Source organism: Labrus bergylta, chromosome 24 (assembly GCF_963930695.1).
Source record: "Labrus bergylta chromosome 24, fLabBer1.1, whole genome shotgun sequence".
In the NCBI taxonomy this organism is placed as follows: domain Eukaryota; kingdom Metazoa; phylum Chordata; class Actinopteri; order Labriformes; family Labridae; genus Labrus; species Labrus bergylta.
Genome location: NC_089218.1, coordinates 366,539 through 389,038, shown reverse-complemented (window position 1 = coordinate 389,038; position 22,500 = coordinate 366,539). Strand labels below are relative to the sequence as shown.

General features: G+C 45.5%; 5 protein-coding genes across 5 annotated transcripts in view; all 5 read left to right on the top strand.

Moving 5' to 3' along the window:
- The first annotated feature begins 26 nt into the window (after window positions 1-26).
- Window positions 27-5,394, top strand: f7l (coagulation factor VII, like). The gene is given in 10 exon segments (XM_020657728.3): window positions 27-162; window positions 3,041-3,204; window positions 3,283-3,307; window positions 3,383-3,496; window positions 3,569-3,709; window positions 3,858-3,946; window positions 4,515-4,635; window positions 4,735-5,024; window positions 5,027-5,189; window positions 5,192-5,394. Coding segments are annotated over 10 exon segments (1,338 nt in total). The 5' UTR covers window positions 27-74; the 3' UTR covers window positions 5,335-5,394.
- Window positions 5,395-5,815: 421 nt separating this feature from the next.
- Window positions 5,816-10,113, top strand: f7 (coagulation factor VII). The gene is made up of 8 exons (XM_020657727.3): window positions 5,816-5,953; window positions 6,701-6,864; window positions 6,937-6,961; window positions 7,214-7,327; window positions 7,688-7,834; window positions 8,344-8,462; window positions 8,751-8,871; window positions 9,135-10,113. The coding sequence occupies exons 1-8, from the start codon at window positions 5,893-5,895 to the stop codon at window positions 9,725-9,727; spliced, it is 1,344 nt and encodes a 447-aa protein (XP_020513383.2). The 5' UTR covers window positions 5,816-5,892; the 3' UTR covers window positions 9,728-10,113.
- A 321-nt stretch (window positions 10,114-10,434) lies between these two features.
- On the top strand, window positions 10,435-13,663 carry f7i (coagulation factor VIIi). Its single transcript, XM_065951747.1, has 8 exons — window positions 10,435-10,592; window positions 10,712-10,875; window positions 11,199-11,223; window positions 11,722-11,835; window positions 11,980-12,117; window positions 12,198-12,313; window positions 12,489-12,609; window positions 12,691-13,663. Exons 1-8 carry the CDS (start codon window positions 10,532-10,534, stop codon window positions 13,326-13,328), a joined length of 1,377 nt encoding a protein of 458 aa, XP_065807819.1. The 5' UTR covers window positions 10,435-10,531; the 3' UTR covers window positions 13,329-13,663.
- Window positions 13,664-14,900: 1,237 nt separating this feature from the next.
- Window positions 14,901-19,990, top strand: f10 (coagulation factor X). Its single transcript, XM_029282115.2, has 9 exons — window positions 14,901-15,057; window positions 15,486-15,646; window positions 16,151-16,175; window positions 16,793-16,906; window positions 17,376-17,507; window positions 17,731-18,014; window positions 18,311-18,428; window positions 18,536-18,723; window positions 19,107-19,990. Exons 1-9 carry the CDS (start codon window positions 14,994-14,996, stop codon window positions 19,527-19,529), a joined length of 1,509 nt encoding a protein of 502 aa, XP_029137948.2. The 5' UTR covers window positions 14,901-14,993; the 3' UTR covers window positions 19,530-19,990.
- A 984-nt stretch (window positions 19,991-20,974) lies between these two features.
- The window catches only part of prozb (protein Z, vitamin K-dependent plasma glycoprotein b), a 3,211-nt gene continuing 1,685 nt past the window's right edge, over window positions 20,975-22,500 (top strand). Inside the window, exons 1-4 of the mRNA XM_020657739.2 lie at window positions 20,975-21,129; window positions 21,915-22,075; window positions 22,165-22,189; window positions 22,362-22,500. The exon at window positions 22,362-22,500 is cut by the window's right edge and continues 14 nt beyond it. Of these exons, the coding sequence (XP_020513395.1) occupies window positions 21,036-21,129; window positions 21,915-22,075; window positions 22,165-22,189; window positions 22,362-22,500 (419 nt within the window). The 5' untranslated portion in view covers window positions 20,975-21,035. The remainder of the gene's footprint in view (window positions 21,130-21,914; window positions 22,076-22,164; window positions 22,190-22,361) is intronic.

Sequence of the window (22,500 nt, the reverse complement as noted above, 5' to 3'; positions counted from 1 at the left end):
GTGGTTGTGACAGAGGGGCATGTTTGGTGTGTTTTTAGTCTTCCTGACCTTTGATCAGATAATCAGAGACAAATATGGCGTCCGTCCGCAAAGAGAAGAAGACACTTTTCCTTCTACGACTCCTCATGGCGTGTATCCCAGCATGCACTGGGTTTCCAGGAGGTCAGTAATCTGTTTCTTCTTCTCCTCACACTCCTCTTCTTCTTCTGGTGTTTCCATCGTGTAGATGTGACCTCCATGTTTAACCATCTCTCTGTGAGCAGCTCGTTGTCGATGTGACTCTGGACATGATGACATCACGCTCACATTACATAAAACCTGCTTCCTGTTAGAATAAGAGGAGAGATTTAATGTTGACGTCTTTTTAAATAATGCCTCGTTGTTTCATGCTGTAGCATTAGCTCTGCTGTTAGCGACATCAACAACAACAGGTGAGGACAGGAGACGTTACTGTCACTTTAAGACTTAATATCATGTGATCAGCTGAGTTATATAAACATTCAACATGACCTCAAGAGACCCTAAACTGTTTTAGTACCAGGATGTAAACATGTTTATTTTAACATGGGGCTCTATGGGGACTGACTCACTGCAGGAGACAGACTCTAGTGGACACTGGAGGAACTGCAGCTGTAAAGTTAGACATTTTAACATAGAGCTCTATGGGGACTGACTCACTGCAGGAGACAGACTCTAGTGGACACTGGAGGAACTGCAGCTGTAAAGTTAGACATTTTAACATGGGGCTCTATGGGGACTGACTCACTGCAGGAGACAGACTCTAGTGGACACTGGAGGAACTGCAGCTGTAAAGTTAGACATTTTAACATGGAGCTCTATGAGGACTGACTCACTGCAGGAGACAGACTCTAGTGGACACTGGAGGAACTGCAGCTGTAAAGTTAGACATTTTAACATAGAGCTCTATGGGGACTGACTCACTGCAGGAGACAGACTCTAGTGGACACTGGAGGAACTGCAGCTGTAAAGTTAGACATTTTAACATGGAGCTCTATGAGGACTGACTCACTGCAGGAGACAGACTCTAGTGGACACTGGAGGAACTGCAGCTGTAAAGTTAGACATTTTAACATAGAGCTCTATGAGGACTGACTCACTGCAGGAGACAGACTCTAGTGGACACTGGAGGAACTGCAGCTGTAAAGTTAGACATTTTAACATGGAGCTCTATGAGGACTGACTCACTGCAGGAGACAGACTCTAGTGGACACTGGAGGAACTGCAGCTGTAAAGTTAGACATTTTAACATAGAGCTCTATGGGGACTGACTCACTGCAGGAGACAGACTCTAGTGGACACTGGAGGAACTGCAGCTGTAAAGTTAGACATTTTAACATGGAGCTCTATGAGGACTGACTCACTGCAGGAGACAGACTCTAGTGGACACTGGAGGAACTGCAGCTGTAAAGTTAGACATTTTAACATGGAGCTCTATGAGGACTGACTCACTGCAGGAGACAGACTCTAGTGGACACTGGAGGAACTGCAGCTGTAAAGTTAGACATTTTAACATGGAGCTCTATGAGGACTGACTCACTGCAGGAGACAGACTCTAGTGGACACTGGAGGAACTGCAGCTGTAAAGTTAGACATTTTAACATAGAGCTCTATGAGGACTGACTCACTACAGGAGACAGACTCTAGTGGACACTGGAGGAACTGCAGCTGTAAAGTTAGACATTTTAACATGGAGCTCTATGAGGACTGACTCACTGCAGGAGACAGACTCTAGTGGACACTGGAGGAACTGCAGCTGTAAAGTTAGACATTTTAACATAGAGCTCTATGGGGACTGACTCACTGCAGGAGACAGACTCTAGTGGACACTGGAGGAACTGCAGCTGTAAAGTTAGACATTTTAACATAGAGCTCTATGAGGACTGACTCACTGCAGGAGACAGACTCTAGTGGACACTGGAGGAACTGCAGCTGTAAAGTTAGACATTTTAACATGGAGCTCTATGAGGACTGACTCACTGCAGGAGACAGACTCTAGTGGACACTGGAGGAACTGCAGCTGTAAAGTTAGACATTTTAACATGGAGCTCTATGAGGACTGACTCACTGCAGGAGACAGACTCTAGTGGACACTGGAGGAACTGCAGCTGTAAAGTTAGACATTTTAACATGGAGCTCTATGGAGACTGACTCACTGCAGGAGACAGACTCTAGTGGACACTGGAGGAACTGCAGCTGTAAAGTTAGACATTTTAACATGGAGCTCTATGGAGACTGACTCACTGCAGGAGACAGACTCTAGTGGACACTGGAGGAACTGCAGCTGTAAAGTTAGACATTTTAACATGGAGCTCTATGAGGACTGACTCACTGCAGGAGACAGACTCTAGTGGACACTGGAGGAACTGCAGCTGTAAAGTTAGACATTTTAACATGGAGCTCTATGAGGACTGACTCACTGCAGGAGACAGACTCTAGTGGACACTGGAGGAACTGCAGCTGTAAAGTTAGATATTTTAACATAGAGCTCTATGAGGACTGACTCACTACAGGAGACAGACTCTAGTGGACACTGGAGGAACTGCAGCTGTAAAGTTAGACATTTTAACATGGAGCTCTATGAGGACTGACTCACTGCAGGAGACAGACTCTAGTGGACACTGGAGGAACTGCAGCTGTAAAGTTAGACATTTTAACATAGAGCTCTATGGGGACTGACTCACTGCAGGAGACAGACTCTAGTGGACACTGGAGGAACTGCAGCTGTAAAGTTAGACATTTTAACATAGAGCTCTATGAGGACTGACTCACTGCAGGAGACAGACTCTAGTGGACACTGGAGGAACTGCAGCTGTAAAGTTAGACATTTTAACATGGAGCTCTATGAGGACTGACTCACTGCAGGAGACAGACTCTAGTGGACACTGGAGGAACTGCAGCTGTAAAGTTAGACATTTTAACATGGAGCTCTATGAGGACTGACTCACTGCAGGAGACAGACTCTAGTGGACGCTGGAGGAACTACATCTCACCTGTTTGGTTTGTTTACCTGTCCCTTCAGGAGTGACAGTGAGCAGACCTGAGGCCAGCGTTTTCCTGCGTCGCAGTCGTCGGGCGAACTTCCTGTTTGAGGAGCTGAAGAGAGGAAATCTGGAGCGCGAGTGTTTGGAGGAGAAATGTTCCTACGAGGAGGCGAAGGAGATCTTCGCTCTGCCGCAGCAGCTGGTCGGTCCAGAGTAACCAAACAAACATTTATACCACTTCATGTTCCTGTCTCTGATTCGACTCTCTCTCTCTGTGCAGGAGGTCTTCTGGAGGAAGTACACAGGTTTGGATTTCAACATGGCCGACTTTTCAAATCTTCAACAAAATGTTCAGATGTATTAACACTTCCTGTTTGCAGCCGTGGATCACTGCCAGTCGTCTCCCTGTAGGAACGGAGCGACCTGCACTCGCCATGTCGACACCTACGTCTGCAAATGTCCGCCTGGTTTCCATGGTTTCCACTGTGAGAAAGGTGAGTCCACAGCATTGGTGTCCACAGATCTGATGAACGTTGCTGTAACGTGTTCTTTTTGTGTTCCCGCAGCTCGCCTTACCTCCAGAGGTTGTCGCTATAGAAACGGAGGATGTGAACATTTCTGCAGAATGCTTCCGGATCGTTCTCCTGTCTGTTTCTGCGCTAAAGGCTACAGTCTGGGCCGGGACAACAGCACCTGTCTGCCTCAAGGTCAGCTCTCTCGCTCTCTCTCGGACGTTTTTAAAACCTGTTATATTTCAGACGATGTTCTCTGATGGCGTTCCCTTCACTCTTAACGTCCTAGGAATCAGATCAGAAGTGTCTTTGTTGTTGATTTGTTTATCTGTTGTTTCCACAGATCAGGTTCCCTGTGGACGACCTCAGTCACATGTAACCCCCCGCGTCGTCAACGGGAACGTCTGTCCCAAAGGACAATGTCCATGGCAGGTAAGATCTATGACTCACCTGGTTCCTCTAAGATTCAACGTTCAGAATGATGTCATTAAAAAGAGAACGAAACCATTACATCATCACTATTTAGTCCCTGATGAGGAATTAAAGGTTCTCCTCTGTCTCTCTCTCTGTCTCTCTCTCTCTCTGTCTCTCTCTCTGTCTCTCTCTCTCTCTCTCTCTCTCTGTCTCTCTCTCTGTCTCTCTCTCTCTCTCTCTCTTTGTCTCTCTCTCTCTCTCTGTCTCTGTCTCTCTCTCTCTCTCTCTCTCTCTTTGTCTCTCTCTCTCTCTCTGTCTCTGTCTCTCTCTCTCTCACTCTCTCTCTCTGTCTCTCTCTCTGTCTCTGTCTCTGTCTCTCTCTCTCTCTCTGTCTCTCTCTCTCTGTCTCTCTCTCTCTCACTCTCTGTCTCTCTCTCTCTCTCTCTCTGTCTCTCTCTCTCTCTCTCTCTCTCTCTCTCTCTCTCTCTCTCTCTCTCTCTCTCTCACTCTCTCTCTCTCTCTCTCTCTCTGTCTCTCTCTCTCTCTCTCTCTCTCTCTCTCTCTCTCTCTCTCTCTCTCTCTCTAGGCTCTCCTGAAAGACAAGCTCTTGTTCATCTGTGGAGCGATCGTTCTCTCTGATCAGTGGGTTCTGACGGCCGCTCACTGTGTGTGGAGGAAAACTGTGAGCTCGCTCCAAGTCACTGTGGGTGAGAGACGTCTTCAACATCTCACTAAGCCTTCACCGTCTCCTGAGAGTAACTTTCACTTCCTGCTGGTTAGATATTATTAACATCGTCTCTCTGAAGGTAAACACGACCGTGACGTGGATGAGAAGTCGGAGCAGAGGCGTCTTGTGGCGTCCGTGTTCATCCATCACAACTACAACCACTCCAACACGGACAGCGACATGGCGTTGCTGAGGCTGGACCAGCCCGTCAAACTGGGATTCTCCGTGGTCCCCATCTGTCTCCCCGCCCGGAACAGCACCTTCAGCCAGACGCTGGCCAACGTGCGTCACTCCACCGTGTCCGGCTGGGGCCGCCAGTCACAGTTTGGCCTCACGTCCAGCGTCCTGCTGGCTCTCGCTGCAAGGGTCCGAGCCTGCAGGAGTGCCGCCGCCACACGGGGCTCAACATCACCCGGAACATGCTCTGCGCTGGGTACCAGACAGGGGGGCGGGACGCCTGCGAGGGCGACAGTGGCGGGCCGCTGGTGACCCGCTACAGGAACACGTGGTTCCTCACGGGCGTGGTCAGCTGGGGAAGGGCTGTGCCAACCAGAACATGTACGGGATCTACGCCAAGGTCAGCAACTTCCTGGACTGGATCGATGACATCATGTCCACCGGCTCAGGTTCATCTGAGGAGAAACATCGGGTTCAAAGTTCAATCAGTGAAACTCTGTAAGAGGTCGATGCTTTTATTATTAAACAAATAAAATGAAATAAATAAACACGGCTTCTTCTTTTGACTCTCAGTGGAGCTAACAGGCTAACAGTGTTTGTTGAGTCACTGTAAGAACTCTGAGGACAATGATCTGTGAAAAACACAGAAAGATGTTTAAAGGAGCAGTATGTAACTCTGACCCCTAGTGTTTAAAATGGGTACTGCAGTCTAAATTCTAAACATTGTAGAGAGCTGTCCCCCCCCCCCTCCTCTCTAGAGTCGATGCTCACACAGGTTGCCATGTGGTGGACACTGGTTAGGGTTAGGCGATCTTATCTAAGTGTATATTTTAACATTAGGTTTGTATGTATATCAAATGTGTTTTAAATTATCGTCACCATCTTGTTATCAGACGGTCCCATAATGCACTGTTTCTCTGGGTAATCTTTGTTTGGGTCACATTGCGCAGACAGTTTGTCCATCAGGGTCATGTGATCAGGTGATGGGGGGGGCGGGGGGGACTTTGCACCTTTGGGTCTACAGAGAAGCTCAGCACCAAATGTTCTGCATGAATCCACCATGTGGCTGAAAATCTTTTTCACCTTCGTCTTAAATGTGTCGAGCTGCTGCGCGGCGTCAGGTGAGGAACTCTATTTGTACATTTTAGAGTGTGCAGGAAATGATCTGCAATGTTTTGATGATTAAAACATAATGATCCAACATTGGGTGTCTAGGACTTTCTGTTGCCATGGTATCAAACCAATTTGAGTATCATTTGATTTTTACTAGAACCATCTCAAAGTTTAAATTCTGGTATCATGACGGATCTGCTTCTTAAACTCTGAGATGTTTCGTTGATTATGAGTTCACACAGAGAACAGATGAGACGTCTCTCTTAACTTCTGAACATGTTGACCTCATGATGGCCAAATAGAAAAGCCAGAGCATCAGAAAGTCTTGAGGATCACTCTCCGGCACCGTTGAGGCTCTGATCGAAGTCCTGATTGAGGTCCTGATTGGGGTTCTGATTGAGGTTCTGATTGGGGTCCTGATTGAGGTTCCAATTGAGATCCTGATTAAGGGTCCTGATTGGGGTTCTGATAGAGATCCTGATCAAAGTCCTGATTGAAGTTTTGATTGGGGTTCTGATTGAGGTTCTGATTGGGGTCCTGATTGAGGTTCCAATTGAGATCCTGATTAAGGGTCCTGATTGGGGTTCTGATAGAGATCCTGATCAAAGTCCTGATTGAAGTTTTGATCGAGGATTTGATTGAGATCCTGAGCGAGGTCCTGATTGAGGTTCTGATTGAGGTGTCTCTCAGAGAGTTTCACAGTTCAACACTAATTAATTTTGAAACGCTCTCCTCCCTCCGTCTGTGTCCTGAAGTCTTTCTTGATCCGGATCGAGCCCATGGCGTGCTGGTGCGGACTCGCAGGTTTAACTCGGGCTGGTTAGAGGAGCTGCAGATGGGAGACCTGAAGAGGGAGTGCCTGGAGGAGAAGTGCTCGTACGAGGAGGCGCGGGAGGTGTTCGAACACAATGAGATCACGGTCAGATGAGTTTCTTTCAATCAAATGTTTTTATGAAAGAATGAAAAATAAAACCTGCTTCTGTTTCCTCAGAATGAGTTCTGGAAAACGTACAACAGTAAGCAAACAAACATCTCCTTCATACATTCAGACTTTTTTAAAGTCAAAATGAATAACCTACAACAGGTGCTGAGTAAATACAGGTAGTGTTGTGTTAATGCGAGGCCCTAACAGTAAATTAAACATGCCCACTACTCACAGTATGTTTGAAAGCTCAACATCTCACAGAACGCTTTGAGCTGATTTTTGACCTAATAATCTGTTCGCCCTTCCTGTGTGATTTAATGACCTCTGAATTCTGGTCCTGTAGTCCCAGACAGGTGTCAGTCCAGTCCGTGTCTTAACAGTGGCAGCTGTAACAACCATGGCTCGTCCTACACCTGCAACTGTCTGCCTCAGTTCAGCGGACTCAACTGTGAGCTCGGTGAGAAAAACATATTCCTAAAACTTCATGGAAGCTAGTCTTTGTAGGTCCCAGCATTTAACTGTATCATTATTATTATATAAATATTCAAAGAACACTTCTGATGATGGATGCTGAAGATACGTCGGATTTTGAGCTTTGAAATCCCTCAAGGCTCTTATCTCGGTCCTATTTATATTTGTAAATCAGAGTACCATAACATACATCACAACAAAACAGAAACTTTGATCGGCCTTGTAATTAATTGTTTATGGTCAGGTATTGATCTTTATGCTGACGACTGCACGTTGTACTGATAACAGCCGGATGTCTCTGTTCTGATAATCAGCGGTTCTAAAACCTGCAAGATGTTCTTTTCAGATGACCTGAGCCCCTCCAGCACCTGCCTGCTCGAGAATGGAGGCTGTGAGCATTTCTGTGACGAAGACCACGAAGGACAGAGGCTGAGCTGCTCGTGTGCAGACGGCTACTTCCTGGATGGTGATGGGCAGAGCTGCGTAGCCCAAGGTGGGAAAATATATTTTTATGCACTGATTCATACAATACACCCAAAACCTGGACCTTGACCCGAAAAAGCTAAAATCTGTCATAAAACTGATTAAATATTAAATATCAGCGCTGACAAAACACTTTTTGAAATAAGTGGTACAAGTTTTTGACGTATAAATTGTTATTTTTCATTGCATCATTTTATTGGACTAAGCATTATTCCATCTCATTTAAACTGTGACTTGTCTTTCAGTTCCTAAAGACTTCTTCACACTCAAAAACTTGTGATTTTGGAATATAGACTTGTATGTCATCAGCGTAGTGACAAAGCAGCAATTTGTAGTTATATTTTAATCATGTTTTGTGCTACTGTACTAGTGGCCCCAGTGTTGATCCCTGTGGGACACCCAATGACTTTAAAAATAAAAGGGAACAGATTGAAAATGCATACAACTTAACTGGTTGTTTTATATTTTAAAGTTCTCTTAAAAATAATAAAGATTTCTCTTTTACTTGTGTATCTTTAGAGCCGTTAGCGTGTGGCATGATCCCCGTCCTGCAAAGACAAAATGAATCAAAGCAGCTCGACTCCAGAGCTCGAATCGTGGGAGGAACAGAGTGCCCCAGAGGTGAATGCCCCTGGCAGGTACGATAACCTTCAAGAGACAGTTCACCTTTTCAACCAGGAGGTTGCGTTTCGTTTCTGTTCAGATTAGGAATTCAGAAAATTGCTTTATGTGACTCTGAACTCTGAAATTCTGCCAGAACTAGACTAGACTGAAGGAAACTACAATGTTAAAAAAAACATGTAACGTGTTTCGCTTTGATGGGGGTGTTACTAAATGCACAACATTTCATGTCAAGTCAGCACATGCCATGTTTTCTATGTGGAAGTAACCATAATCATGTAAATGTTTCAATTTGTCTTTGAAAGGTTTTGTTGGTCTATAAAGGCAAAGGTTTCTGTGGAGGAGTGATTTTTAATCCGACCTGGATCCTCACAGCCTCTCACTGCCTGGAGGACACTGAGGTTCAGTTCCTGCACGTGGTCGCAGGTACGAGTCCCTATGTTCACACAGATTTATAACTCTAAGGTCTAAGACAGAGGTTACCTTCTGGGCTAAAACCACGGCTGAATTCAGAGATTTGAACTGTTGTTAAAGACTATAACTGTATATATATATATATATAATATTTGGGGATAAACATTTCAGGATCCTCTGAATTAAAAACGAATATCATCATCCACACAAACAGATTCACTTTCTGAAAATAAACCTTTATTTTAAAATGTCTTTCCCTGCCCTTCGTCTGTCAGGCGAGCACAACACCGAGGTGAACGAGGGTACTGAGCAGGTCATCCTGGTGTCTGAGATCATCATGCATGAAAACTATGTGAAAATCACCGCCAACAACGACATCGGCCTTCTCCGTCTGGCGTCGCCTATCATCTACACAACATACGCCATCCCGGTCTGCATGCCAACGCGACTTCTGGCCGAGCGTGAACTTTGGGCCATCCGCCTGCACACGGTGAGCGGCTGGGGGAGGAGGGGTGAGAACGGACCCACCTCCGCCATCCTGCGCCAGCTGAAGGTGCCGAGGATCAGCACTCAGCAGTGTGTGGAGGACAGCGGCGTGGTGCTCACTGAGAACATGTTCTGTGCCGGGTACATTGAGGGACGCCAGGACTCGTGTAAAGGCGACAGCGGCGGACCGCTGGTGACCATGTACAAGAAGACCGTGTTCCTGCTGGGCATCGTCAGCTGGGGGAAGGGCTGCGCTCGACCAGGAAACTACGGCATCTACACCCGAGTGTCCAACTACCTCGAGTGGATCCACCACCGCACAGTAATGAGGAGTCTGCAGACAAACACGACCGAGGCGTCGCTACACAACCTGACCACCTGACGATAATGCCACACCAACGACACAACGCTACGGTGGTCTGTGATCTCACAAAAACATGAAACTCTGTAGAAACATGTAAGATGTAAACTGGGACTGCAGGAAGTCAAAGTTCTTCAATAATCATCAAACGGAGAAATAAAGTAGGAAGTATCAAGTAATCGAAGATCCGCAGGGACTTAGCAACAACGTGGCAACCTACATTTGATTCTGTGCAGGCATGTGCGACGTAAAGTCGATCTTGAGACTTTGCATTAACTCAACTCCAAATGTGTTGATTAAATCATGTTGAGTTTGTTCACTGTCTTCTGCTCCTACGGTATTTTGTAGCTAACAGAAGAAACTGTTATGAACTCATGACATGAATAAACTGTTTTTGTGTGAGTGATTATATTTTGTTCAGTTGTTCTCTTACACAAACTCAGTTCAGGTCACACATACACATTCACACACTGATGGTTTGCTTTTAATCTCTGTTTTATTTGTCGATCAACAGCTGATCAGATTAAGTTTAAGAAAAAAACTGACGAATGTGTTTACATCGTTCAATTTGTTTCAGTCGGAGTGTGTGCTGGGTACTACCATTGTTTTTTATTTACTTATTACACAATCGCTTAAATTCCTGTGTGTGTGTGTATCTTTAAATCAATAGATTTGTGAAACTGCAGCACAGAGTGAAGATGTGTTTACTGACCTGGTTCAAACCTGACTCTGAGGGTCAGAGGTTAAGTGGGCGTGGCCTTACAGTGCTCCTCTTCTCCTAAAGTCACCCGGTTGTCCTGGTTTAGTTGAGACATTGAACACATCATGTGTCTGAGGAGCTGCTGCAGCGTCTGGATCCTGCTGACAGGCATCGCTGCTGCTGCAGGTAGGAACGTTAGCATGTTAGCATGTTAGCATCACATGACTGTGAAATATAAGGATGGTTTTAAGTTAATTCTTAATGTTTTATGCACACACACACATGTGCTTCATTATTTGTCTCAGTGTTTGTGGAGAAGCACGAGGCCAACACGGTGCTGCAAAGATGGCGGCGGGCGAACAGCGGCTTCCTGGAGGAGCTGCAAAGTGGAAACCTGGAGAGAGAGTGCGTCGAGGAGGTGTGCGACTACGAGGAGGCGCGGGAAGTTTTCGAGGATGATGACAAGACGGTCAGAGATTTTCTATTTGATCTTTTGTTCCCTATCAACAAAGTTCATGTCATTCTTAGATTTCTGGATTTTTTGAAGTGTGATGAGTGCACAAACTAAACGTTTAAGAGCTTCAAACTCCTGCACACTCTAACTTCTAATGTTTTGGATCTGTCTTATGAAATGGCAGTCCAGGCTTTTTGGGGAGGCCAATCACATTTCTGTTTGTTTGTTTGTTTGCTCTCAGAGAGTCTGAGGGAACATGTCGTTGTATGTTCTTACAGTTTTAATAAAACACATCGAGAAGAAAACAATGAACGTTTATACGTTTGTTCTCTTTGCAGAAAAAGTTCTGGCTGACGTACGAAAGTGAGTATGACTTTATTAAAACGTAACTTATTGTTTGGGGCTGAAGAGAGACAGGTAGTGTTGGAAGACGGGGGGGGGGCCTTCAGCAAAGGGGCGGAGTTCGGAATCAAACCCATTGCTGCTTGGACAAGCCTGACTTTATTTCAAAATAAAAGCACACAGCAAGTAAAGTGTTTACAGCTTCAGACAGGACAAACCTTCAAAATAAAAGCCTAACAAGTTTTATTTTAAAATGATAAATAATGGAATTTCAAACATGCGATTTAAAAATGCAATTAATCACGATTAACTATTGAAAGGTTGCCGGGGGCGCCGGTAGCCTCGTGGTTAGTGCGCACGCGTCCCATGTACAGAGGCTTTAGTCCTCAAAGCGGGTTAACGCATGTCATTCCCCGCTCGCTCGCTCGCTCTCTCTCTCTCTCTCCCTCCCAGAGTTGATTACACATTCAGATATATATTTCTGATTATAAACACTCACCTGTTTGTTTGTCTTTAAAGGTCGTGACCCCTGCCTGGAGAACCCGTGTCTTAACCATGGCTCATGTGTCTACATGGGGACAACCTACCAGTGTTTCTGTCCCGACGGGTTCGGAGGGCAGTACTGCGAGAAAGGTGAGAAAAACAAAGAACTAGATATTTTTATGATGAGAGTTTTGACTTCCTGTTCTAAATGAACATTGAATCAAAGGTTCTAAACAGTTCTGGTCGTCTTTAAAGTCTCATCATCACGTCTGATCTGTCCCTCTCCTTCCTCAGCCGTGGAGGACTTACTGAAGTGTGTTTATCAGAACGGCGGCTGTGAGCATTTCTGCGACGGTTCAGGAGAACGCCACAAATGTTTCTGTGCAGACGGATACCAGCTGGGAGCAGACGGGCGCCAGTGTGTCGCTCAGGGTACAGACGTCGACTAACGACCACCGACGAGCACGCTGTGAATGTGACGACGTGTTTGATTTGTGTTTGCTGTGTTGTAGACGAGTTTCCATGTGGTCGTGTGGCTCCACAGGAAGCAGACCTGAACCAGGGGGTGCAGGATCTGACCCGGCAGGTGGGGACAGACCACTGTCCCAGAGGAGAGTGTCCCTGGCAGGTAAAGACTCAGCAGAGCGCCCCCTACAGGCCTGATGGTACATTACATCCATAAACAAACAACAAGCTAATGATTTAAAGTGTGACCTGAAGGGGGCGCTGAAGTAAAGCTCATTGGAATGTGGGGGGGGGAAACACATTTAACCCTTTAATTCATTAATCGATGTGTCGTTCAGGTTCTGGTTCAGTTAAACGGAAACAGTCACTGCGGAGGAGTTCTGATCAATCGGGATTGGGTCATAACCGCTGCCCACTGTATCCATGGCAACAACCCCCAAAACCTCACTGTGGTGGCAGGTAACCCACTGACGAACCACTAAACTTAGTATTTCCTGGTTCTTTGATTAAAAATGTCATTGAACTGTTTTCCGTTGTCAGGGGAACACAACTTGGACGTAGAGGAGGGCACAGAACAGAGTATACCTGTTTCCATGGCGATCGCCCATGAAGGCTACATCCATGCGACGGCCGACAGCGACATCGCTTTACTGCGCCTGAGTCGACCCGCCACCTTGAACCGCCATGTTGTCCCCGTCTGCCTGCCGACTAAAACCCTGGCACAGCGCGAGCTCCAGCCGACCCGTTACCACAAAGTGTCGGGGTGGGGCCTGAGGATCACCGGGGGCAACGGGGAGAAAGATTCGGTCAACACCGCCGCGGTCTCCCCCATCCTCCGTAAATTTACCGTCCCCATGATCCCGATCTCCCAGTGCTCCCCCGGCTCCGCCCAGTTCAACTTCAGCAACAACTTGCTGTGCGCGGGGTACATGGAGATTGACCACCTGAGTTGCCATGGAGACGACGGCAGCCCATTGGTCACGCCCTACAGCTCCACCCACTTCCTGACAGGTGTGGTGGCCTGGGGGCGGGGCTGTTCCCCAAAGGGGATTTATGGGGTTTACACCAACATGGCCAACTATGTGGACTGGGTGGAGGGCATCATGAAAGACCCGCCCACTGCATTGACAGCCAATGAGAAGACAGCTTTAGACCTGCTGGAACAGAAACACATTTAAACATTCACAGAAACATCCTGAGTGTTTTATTAAAGAGCTGTCAGCTTTACTTTGTTCTGTTCTCTCAGATTTCCCTCAATGTTAAAATCCTGACACTGGATCCTTCATGGTCATTGAAAAAGGTACAAACATCTGGTCATACTATACTATCAACAATGTTCTTGAGTATCAACCACAGACTGTAAGGCATCAACGGTCATATTTAGTTTATATGACTAAGAGATCGTCGTTTCCAACGCGAAAAGAAATAAAGTCGTTCTAATGAACAAAGTGATTTCAATCTGTCTTTTTGTTCTCTTTAACAGATGAACACATAAAAACCTGATGTATGACAATCCCAAATCTCTCGTCTCTTTTTTAAACACCACATGTTTTTCTTTGCAGATGATCTCATCTTTTACACCTTCAACGCACAGTACCTAAAGTCCGCCACTAGGGGGCTCTCAATCAAGAATATATAAAATAAGTTTCGACCATTCTTAATGAATTCAGATATTTGAGAGTTCTACATATTTTACTTTTCAATCAGAACGTCTCACACTTTCTACTGATAAATATCTATGGTCTACTTAGATCGAACTTCCAAATAAACAGAGAAAACAAAGTTTTCAAGTTCTTTTCAGGAAACACAGCGTCAGAACCAGAAGTCCAGGTGAGTCATTGGAAGCTGGAGAGACCAGAAACCAAAGCAGTGAACTTTATTACAGTTTGATAGAGCTGCTCGTCTTCACCGAATAAGCAGAGTTAATGCCCCCTCAGCTGATTGGCTGCAGAGCAGGAAGCGGTGTTGGACATGTTTTAGAGTAAAACGGTAGGTGACCCTTAAAACCTCAATGTTTGAAAATCTGATTTCCTGTAAGCCCCTCCCCCTTCTCTCCGTCCGCCTCTCCACAGCTGGAGGTGGAGTATTAGCAACAGACAATAGATTCTAAATTGTGAAGCAGAGTATTATGGAGTTCCAGTATCTCAGCAGTGTTGAAGAAATGACTCAGACTTGACATCAGATGGCTTACGTTGATGAAAGTTTAAACATCAGATGAATACTCATGAGGAGACATGATTCAACATCACACTTCTGTACTCGTGTCTTGCTCAATCACATCTGCAGAACTGTTTGAAAGGCATCGCATATATCCTATAAGATATTATCATTATCAGGGTCACATTGACCCACCTAGACTAAACTGTGACGTCTATAACACTGGAGCAGACAACAAGTCTACCAAACATCCAGCAGATATCAGGAAGAACAGCTGACACTGTCCAAGCTGTACTTGGTGTTCTAATAACAGCTGAACTGTGTCAGCTCTGACTGACATTAGAGAACAGAGAATAAACATAATGACATCTGTACATTAGAATCTAAATTAGATTACAGAGATTCCACCACAACAAGTATTAGCAATAGACGGTAGATTCCAAAGTGAACCAGAGTATTATGTAGTTCCAGTGTCTCAGCAGGAAGTGTCTAAATAAGCCCCGCCCACTCTGGTAGTCTGCAGTCTGAACATGTGCCCCCCCCCCCAGCACTGTTCATACAGGTCGTTGCCCTCTCCCTCACCCCTCCTCTCTCTCTCTCTCTCTCTCTCTCCACATTCAGACTCCATTACTTCCACTCAGATCACTGAGGGTTTCTCCAGCCGAGCTCACCATCCATCCGGGGTCATGTTGTGGTTTCAGCGCGTCTCTCTCGGCCTCCTGGCGCTCCACCTGGCCGCCGTGCACGCAGGTACGTCCTCCCGAGCTGTCAGGGATGAAGAAGAGGAGGGTTAGCGAGGAGGAATATGAAGTTAGAACAGGGTGGAAAAAAAGCACCAACATGTTGAGTGTGTGTTGGGGGTGGTGATGGGGGGGGGGTTGTGTGTTGACTGGCGGCTGACAGGTGACACATGACCTTGTCGTGTTGTGTGTGATGTCATCAGGATTGACAGTGTGTGAGTGTGTAGGTGCTATACAAGCTCAAGTCCATTAGGAGTCATCCTCTGTCTGAACCACTTTTCATTTTAATACATCGAATAAATTGGCAATAACAAAATGTTGTTCATTCTTATAAACTTCATACTGGTGTTCAAATATTCTCCAAAATCATCTCCAAACATCGTCTGGGATTTCATAAAACTTAAGAACGGTTGTTGATCATCTCTGTGTTCTCACCAGTCTTCTTGGACGGTAAGGCAGCCAATCAGGTGTTAACCAGGCGGAGACGGGCCAACAGCTTCCTCGAGGAGATCAAAAAAGGCAACATGGAGAGGGAGTGTATTGAGGAGCGCTGCAGCCGGGAGGAGGCGCGAGAGATCTTTGAGGACAACGACAAAACTGTAAAACTTCCTGCAAGAACAAAAATGAAACACTTCTGTCAAACACATCATCACAAGCTAACATGCTAACTGTTAGCTGTTTAACCCAGAGTATCATAGATAAAGAGTGCGTCCTAGTTAGCCTCACTTCAGCTAGCCTAGCAGAACGACTAGAAGCATGGTGGTATCCAAGCTCCATCAAATGTCATACATCCTGAAAGTTAACTTATTCTCATTGAGATGTTATAATCAGAGCAGAAATACTTAATACATTAATCACACCTTCTTTGGGAGCAGGTAGCTTTGGAGTGATTTCTCAGTGCATTTTACAGAACGGATCATTTTCTAGAAGACCGGATCAGTTCGGTTATTTGGCCGCGGCTCCAGGTTTCAGTTAAGGAACATAAGACGAACAACACACCTCCATGAAAGCTGATCACATCTATCTTCTTCTCTGAGACTTACAAATGAAATCTGAAATTGTTTAAAACTATTCATCTTTTTTCTTTTTTCTCCTTTTTGCAGGATGAATTCTGGACCAAGTACTTAGGTAAGGATGTGTCTCTGTGTTGTTACTACGCAGATGACTAACAGACATCTCTTAGAACAGTGAAATGTAATCAAAAATGAGCTGTGCTAAAGGGTAAGTTTGGTATCTCATTCTGACACAACATCAGGGAATAAACATCCAAGAAATCCAAGAACTTCCAAACTCCATGTGATCTGCAGAGTCTCTCTGCTCCTTTAAGAAAAAGCTAAAGACCCAGCTCTTTCATGAATACCTACTAACTTAATGATGATGGTCTCCATATTATTGATGATGATGATGGTAATGACGATGGTTTTTGTTTGATAACGACGACTTATAAGATGGTTTCTATACTGATTAGAGCTCTCAAGAACTGCCCTCAATGTTGTGCTTTGCCTCTGGTCACTTCCTGTCAGCACCTGTGTGTCCAATCAGACTCAAAGCTGATCGTTTGCTCTTACTCACATTGTTCCCTTTTTTCTACACTTTTTCTTACTCTCTGATATACGTCGCTTTGGATAAAACCGTCTGCTAACTGAATTGTAGAATTGTAGAAACCAGCTATTGGAAAGTAACTGAACCCCAAACCAGTCTTGGTAAAGCTTGAAGTCGTCTGACTGAATGTTTTTGTCCTGCAGACGGTGATGCATGCTTGTCACAGCCCTGTGCGTACCAAGGAGTTTGCAAAGATGGAATCGGCAGATACACCTGCTTCTGCCAGTCCGGGTACCAGGGCCACGACTGTGAAATCGGTAAAGAAGGACAGCAAGGCTCAGTGTCCTGAGACCAAACCCTGCTACTGCTACCTGTGTCTGTTCTGTATGCACATTTCAAACTTTCCTTTAAATGATAAGACTCAACGTTAAGGATAGAAACACAGGACGGTCCTGAGGGTTTAATCTGAAGGCAGAGGTGATCTCGGTAAGGCGGAGCTTCAGGGAAACTTTAGTCTTTTGTTTCTACGGGATAAAATCTGAGGTCTTGCATTCAAACACGTAATCTTTTTCCATGAGTTGTAAAGGTTTGTGTACTTCCACATTGGAGGAGTTCTTACAATTCAACATCCAGTCCACATGTGCCTTGATTCACCAAAACCACAAACGTCATAACCCTAAACGCTCGCCTTCCTGTCGTTTCTGAATGAGTGTAAAAGTCAAACACTTACTGGGTTTTGTCTCGTTGTTGTTGTTGTTGTTGACCGTGTTTCCTTTGACCTTGCAGTTATTCCTGAGCTCTGCGAGAACAAAAATGGAGGCTGTGAACATTTCTGCAACGTCATCAGTGGAAACATTCAGTGCTCGTGCACCGACGGATATTACCTGGCGTCAGACGACAAATCCTGCCACTCTAGCGGTGAGAGAGTCTGGACTCTTTACTGGACTCTTTATAGTCTGAATCTTCAGTTAATCTCTTAACCAATCAGAAACAAGGGGACACAGAGAACGTGCTCTGGCCTCTTCACTAACACCCTCTCCGCCATTTTAATCCCAACAGTCGAAGACAACAGGAAACATGATTCTTTCAGGCTTTCTGATGCTCAATCTTTGACCTCCAAACTTTTCACAAACTCTTGCAGAAACCTTCAAATGTGGCGCACTCCACACCTCAGACATCCGGGCCGTGTTCAGGTACCAGCGGGAGAACGTGACGGCAGAGAACGCTAACGGGGTGAATCTGACGGACCTCAACACCAACTTCACCAACCTGACAAATGAGTCCTTATCAAGCTTTCTGAACATCACCGTCACCCAGACTTTACCAAGTGAGCCAGTTTATGAAGAATATATCAACTCTGACATGGCCGGTATGACACGCATCGTCAACGGGGAGGACTGTCCGCCAGGAGAATGTCCGTGGCAGGTACAGAACACTTCCATCCTACCTTTTTGCAAACCTTCTGATGGGGTGCCGAGCGTACCGATCCGACCCTAAAGGGCGGAATTAGACACACTTCAGTCTATTGATTGGTCAAAAGAATGGTCACTTCCTGTGTGACAGCGGTAACAAAGGACAAACACAAAATATGCAATGTTTAAATACCCTGAGTCAGAACATAGCTCCGCCCACTGGATGACCTCATAGGTGTAGAACTCTTCTGGACGTCCTCCATTGTTGTCCATTGACCACAGTTGACTGTGTTGTCCTCGTCCTCACAGGCTCTTCTCCTGAATGAGGATGAACAAGGCTTTTGTGGAGGAACAATCCTGAATGAATATATCATCCTGACCGCCGCCCACTGCATGAACCAATCACGCTACATCTACATCAGACTCGGTAGGTTGGTTTGTTCCAATTCTTGAACAAGAGAACCAAAGTTCATCACTTTGATTACTTAAAGATCAAAGTAATGTCCGACTGAAACTCTTGACTTTGTGTTTCAGGTGAGTTTGACGTGTTCGTGAAGAGCGTTAACGAAGCCACCCACATGGTGGAAACCATCATCACCCACAACAGATACATACCAGAAACCTACCACAACGACATCGCACTCATCAAACTGGCCACGCCCATTAAGTTCACCAGGTTCATCCTGCCGGCCTGCTTACCTGAGTCAGACTTTGCAGAAAAGGTGAATCCACCTACAATTAAATAGTTTGAAATCTTTGAATATTTTAATGTTCTCTGGCTTTAAATTAGACATGATGTCACCGCCGTGTTAGCTTAGCTTAGCATGTAACCCTAGCCTCTGTCCTAAAGCAAGACACTCCTTAAATTCTTGATTTTCACTTTATACTTAAACAAACTGAAGGAATAGATGTAGAACAGAACATAACAACTGAACCAAAAATGGTAATTTCTTTCATCACCTTTTTTAACGACTTCCTGTTCTCCAGTTTCTAGTCTTTATGCTAAGCTAAGCTAGCTTCAGACATGATGGTGGTATTAATCTTCTCGTCTTACAACTGAAGGAGTAAACACAGGAAAAGCTAAGTTTCTCACCTCCTCCTGCAGGTCCTGATGAAGGAGCCGGACGGGGTGGTTAGTGGTTTCGGCCGGGTTGGCGAGGGTCGGCAGCCGTCCCCCATCTTGCAGCGCCTCACCGTCCCGTACGTGGAACGCCACATCTGCATGGAATCCACACAGCTGCGCATCTCTCCTCGCATGTTCTGTGCCGGCTACAACCGAGAGGCCAAGGACGCCTGCCAAGGAGACAGCGGCGGCCCACATGTCACTCGCTACCGCAATACATACTTTGTCACCGGCATCGTGAGCTGGGGCGAAGGCTGCGCACGCAAAGGCAAATACGGAGTCTACACCCAGGTGTCGAAATATATTCGCTGGATCCGCGAAGGCATCAACAAGCTAGTGCCCAAAAAGGCAGACAGCAGCCGGCTGAAGAGGCACACAGGCCCCATCAAGAGGCTGACTCTGTAAACAAACATGGCCGCTCACTGAGCTCACGTCCTCTGAGCCTCTCATGAAATCACAGATTAAATGTTTGAAGCTTCTTCTAAATAAACTGTATAATTTGAAAACATTTGGACTAAAACAAGCTGTAATAACATCAATCATATTTGCTTTTAGGAGAACTTATAGATGTGGTTAGTGCTGAGGTTCCTCAGGGTTCTGTTATCGGTCTTTTATATTTTCTGTTTGCTTAAAGCGATGTACAAACAAAATATACAAAACAACAACATGAGCAACATAAAGCAGCTTTTTTCAGCATTTTGTTGTTCTTCTTCTAAACTCTTGTGGATGAGGAGGAACTGAACTTAATTTACATTTAAAACTTGTGAATAAAATCTGTTTTCTGTTTTCGTGTATTTCTATCAGTCAACGTCAGAATTTAACTTTTTGTTAACGTAATTGAAAGCAAATAAAGAAATTCCACAATCCAGTGAAGTACATGATTTCTGTGTGTGATTAAAACCTGTAAATCACCTGAGCTGTTTCTGAAGGAGTCTAACTTTCAATCAACCTAACGACAGGCTGAGAGCTGGAGCTGAGGCGGGTTTTAAACCTCCTGACAAACCGTTACACCGCGCCCACCTGTCAATCAGGTCAGCTACACGCCTTATTGTGAATAACTCTTATCCTTCATCAAATCAAAACTGATGAGTCATCAAAACATTCACCCCCCGTACAGTGTGTGTCCATCCAGACATGAGCTAATCACACCTATTTGGTTTTTTGAACCAGGCTGTAAACATGTTCATCTCTGCTGTAAAAACAGGCTTTTTAGAATGGGTGTGTATGTGACTTCCTGTGCTTCTGCAGCCAGCCTCTAGTGGACACTCCAGGAACTGCAGGATTTTACACTTTAACATAATTTTTCAACACTGGAGGTTGCTGCTTGGTCATCAGATATTAGAAACTAATATGATGTATAAATACTAAATTAAAGCTTCATTTGAATATATTTGGTGGATAATAAACATTTAACAGGAACGCTGGATTCAAACCACAAACATGTTTTCCTCACTTCATGGTGCTGGGTTTCTTTCACAGCAGTGGATGTCCAGTATCATTTGAAATGATTAATCTCAGAGATGTTTACCTGGAACAAACAGACGTGGTGAATACTGGCGTTACAGAGGTCGCAGTGCGTGGGCTTTGAGGACGGGCCAGAGTCCGCTGCAGGAACACGGCGTGCACACACAACTGTTGTCTTTACTTTTAACTCTTTACGGTGCAGGAGGAAATCTGACCTTTAAAGTGTTTCAAATGTCTGTCATCACAGAGCAGCGCGTCCTTCCTAAACTTTGAGATTTCATGAAGTTGAAATATTAAAGATTAGGTTAGAAGCTGTTTGAACAAGAACACGTTTTTAAGTTTACCATGAAATAAAAGCCTCTTTGTGTTTCTTCTATGAATCCGTTAGGACTCGTGGGTGTGTATTTATCTGTGTGTGTGTGTGTGTGTGTGTGTGTGATCAGTGTCATGGCGGGCAGCATCATGTCGGCTCGTTGTCGAGCGTCTCTTCTGTCCCTCTGCCTCCTCGGTTGCTTCCTTCAGGTCCTCAGTCAAGGTCAAGGTGAGACGTTCAGTTTGTTTACAGGTTTCTGTCGATGAGTTTTTAAACGATGAGTCAGAGACGTGAAGCGGTTAAATGTGTAAATAAAAATAAAACGGACGTGTTATTATTACAGCTGAGTAAGAACCAATCATGACTTCTTGTCCTTTGATTCGTTTCAACGACAACATGTCGAATCTTTAAAATCTCTAAATTAAATAAAAATGGACTGAACCTAAATTATAGATTTTAACATGACTTTAAATATTTCCAACAGTTAACAAAGCAGAGAAATCTGTGATATTAGAGTCGTAACGGGACGTGTCTTGTTGTGGCGGCCACCATGACAGACACGCCATATTTACCGTTGCCGCTGCATCGTGAAGCGTGAGCTGCTGCTGAAAGCTGCCGTCCTGTCGCTGTTTGTGCTGCTGTGATAAAAACATCATGCAGATTGTACTCGGATACATTAATTTCACCCGGTCGTCATGACAACGGTTAACTCGAAGGTTGTTTTCATCAGGGGTGGGGGGGGGGGGGGGGTAGAGGGGGGTAGGAGAGAGAATCACTTCCATGATTCCCCGCCAGCCTTGACGTCATCCTTTGTTTTTGTATTGATTGAGCGCCCCCTGGTGGTGGAGTTTACGTACTGCGCCTTTAATTCCCTGATTATTGTAACAACTTCACGAGTAGGAAGTTAATTAAAAACATGACGTACTGAGAGCGATATCACGACAGCTGAACTAAACTCAAGACCGATAATCAAACTTTTCTCTAATCACGACTTGGTGAACTCGTGTTCTCAGTGTTTCAGGCTCCGCCCACACACAACGTCTTCCTGCGGTCCAGACGGGCCAATCAGTTCCTAGTGGAGGAGATCCTGCAGGGGAACCTGGAGCGCGAGTGCTACGAGGAGCTGTGCAGCTACGAGGAGGCGCGCGAGTACTTCGAGGACGACCAAAAAACGGTCAGATTGATTTGTTGTTAAAAACGATTCTCAACGTGTCACGTCTTCAAGTCGCTGTTTAAACTCTGCGTCTGTTTGTCTCCCTTCAGATCTCCTTCTGGACCGTTTACTACGGTCAGTGTTCTGTCAGACGATTCTCCTGAAGAACTTATTCAGTGTTCTTCTGTGTAGAGCAAAGATCACATGATCAGTATCAGGATCAATGTGCTCGGTGATCGTTTCATCATGTCTGCTTAACTGAACTTTGACCCCGTGACCTCATCGATGGGTTTGTGTTTCTGATCAGATGGCGATCAGTGTCAGCCCAACCCCTGCCTCCACGGGGGGAACTGCACAGACCAAGTGGGCGGGTTCATCTGCTCCTGCTCCGCCCCCCACTACGGTCAGGCCTGTGAACTGGCAGCCCAGCCCCCCACCGCGCCGCA

Coding starts and splice junctions, on each gene's coding strand:
- f7 (XM_020657727.3), top strand. CDS start 5,893: ATGTGGCTGAAAATCTTTTTCACCTTCGTCTTAAATGTGTCGAGCTGC. Junction 7,835..8,343: donor GCAGAGCTGCGTAGCCCAAG/GTGGGAAAATAT, acceptor GTGTATCTTTAG/AGCCGTTAGCGTGTGGCATG. Junction 8,872..9,134: donor GTTCCTGCACGTGGTCGCAG/GTACGAGTCCCT, acceptor TTCGTCTGTCAG/GCGAGCACAACACCGAGGTG.
- f7i (XM_065951747.1), top strand. CDS start 10,532: ATGTGTCTGAGGAGCTGCTGCAGCGTCTGGATCCTGCTGACAGGCATC. Junction 11,224..11,721: donor GTTCTGGCTGACGTACGAAA/GTGAGTATGACT, acceptor TTGTCTTTAAAG/GTCGTGACCCCTGCCTGGAG. Junction 12,610..12,690: donor AAACCTCACTGTGGTGGCAG/GTAACCCACTGA, acceptor TTCCGTTGTCAG/GGGAACACAACTTGGACGTA.
- f10 (XM_029282115.2), top strand. CDS start 14,994: ATGTTGTGGTTTCAGCGCGTCTCTCTCGGCCTCCTGGCGCTCCACCTG. Junction 18,015..18,310: donor CAGGAGAATGTCCGTGGCAG/GTACAGAACACT, acceptor TCGTCCTCACAG/GCTCTTCTCCTGAATGAGGA. Junction 18,724..19,106: donor AGTCAGACTTTGCAGAAAAG/GTGAATCCACCT, acceptor CTCCTCCTGCAG/GTCCTGATGAAGGAGCCGGA.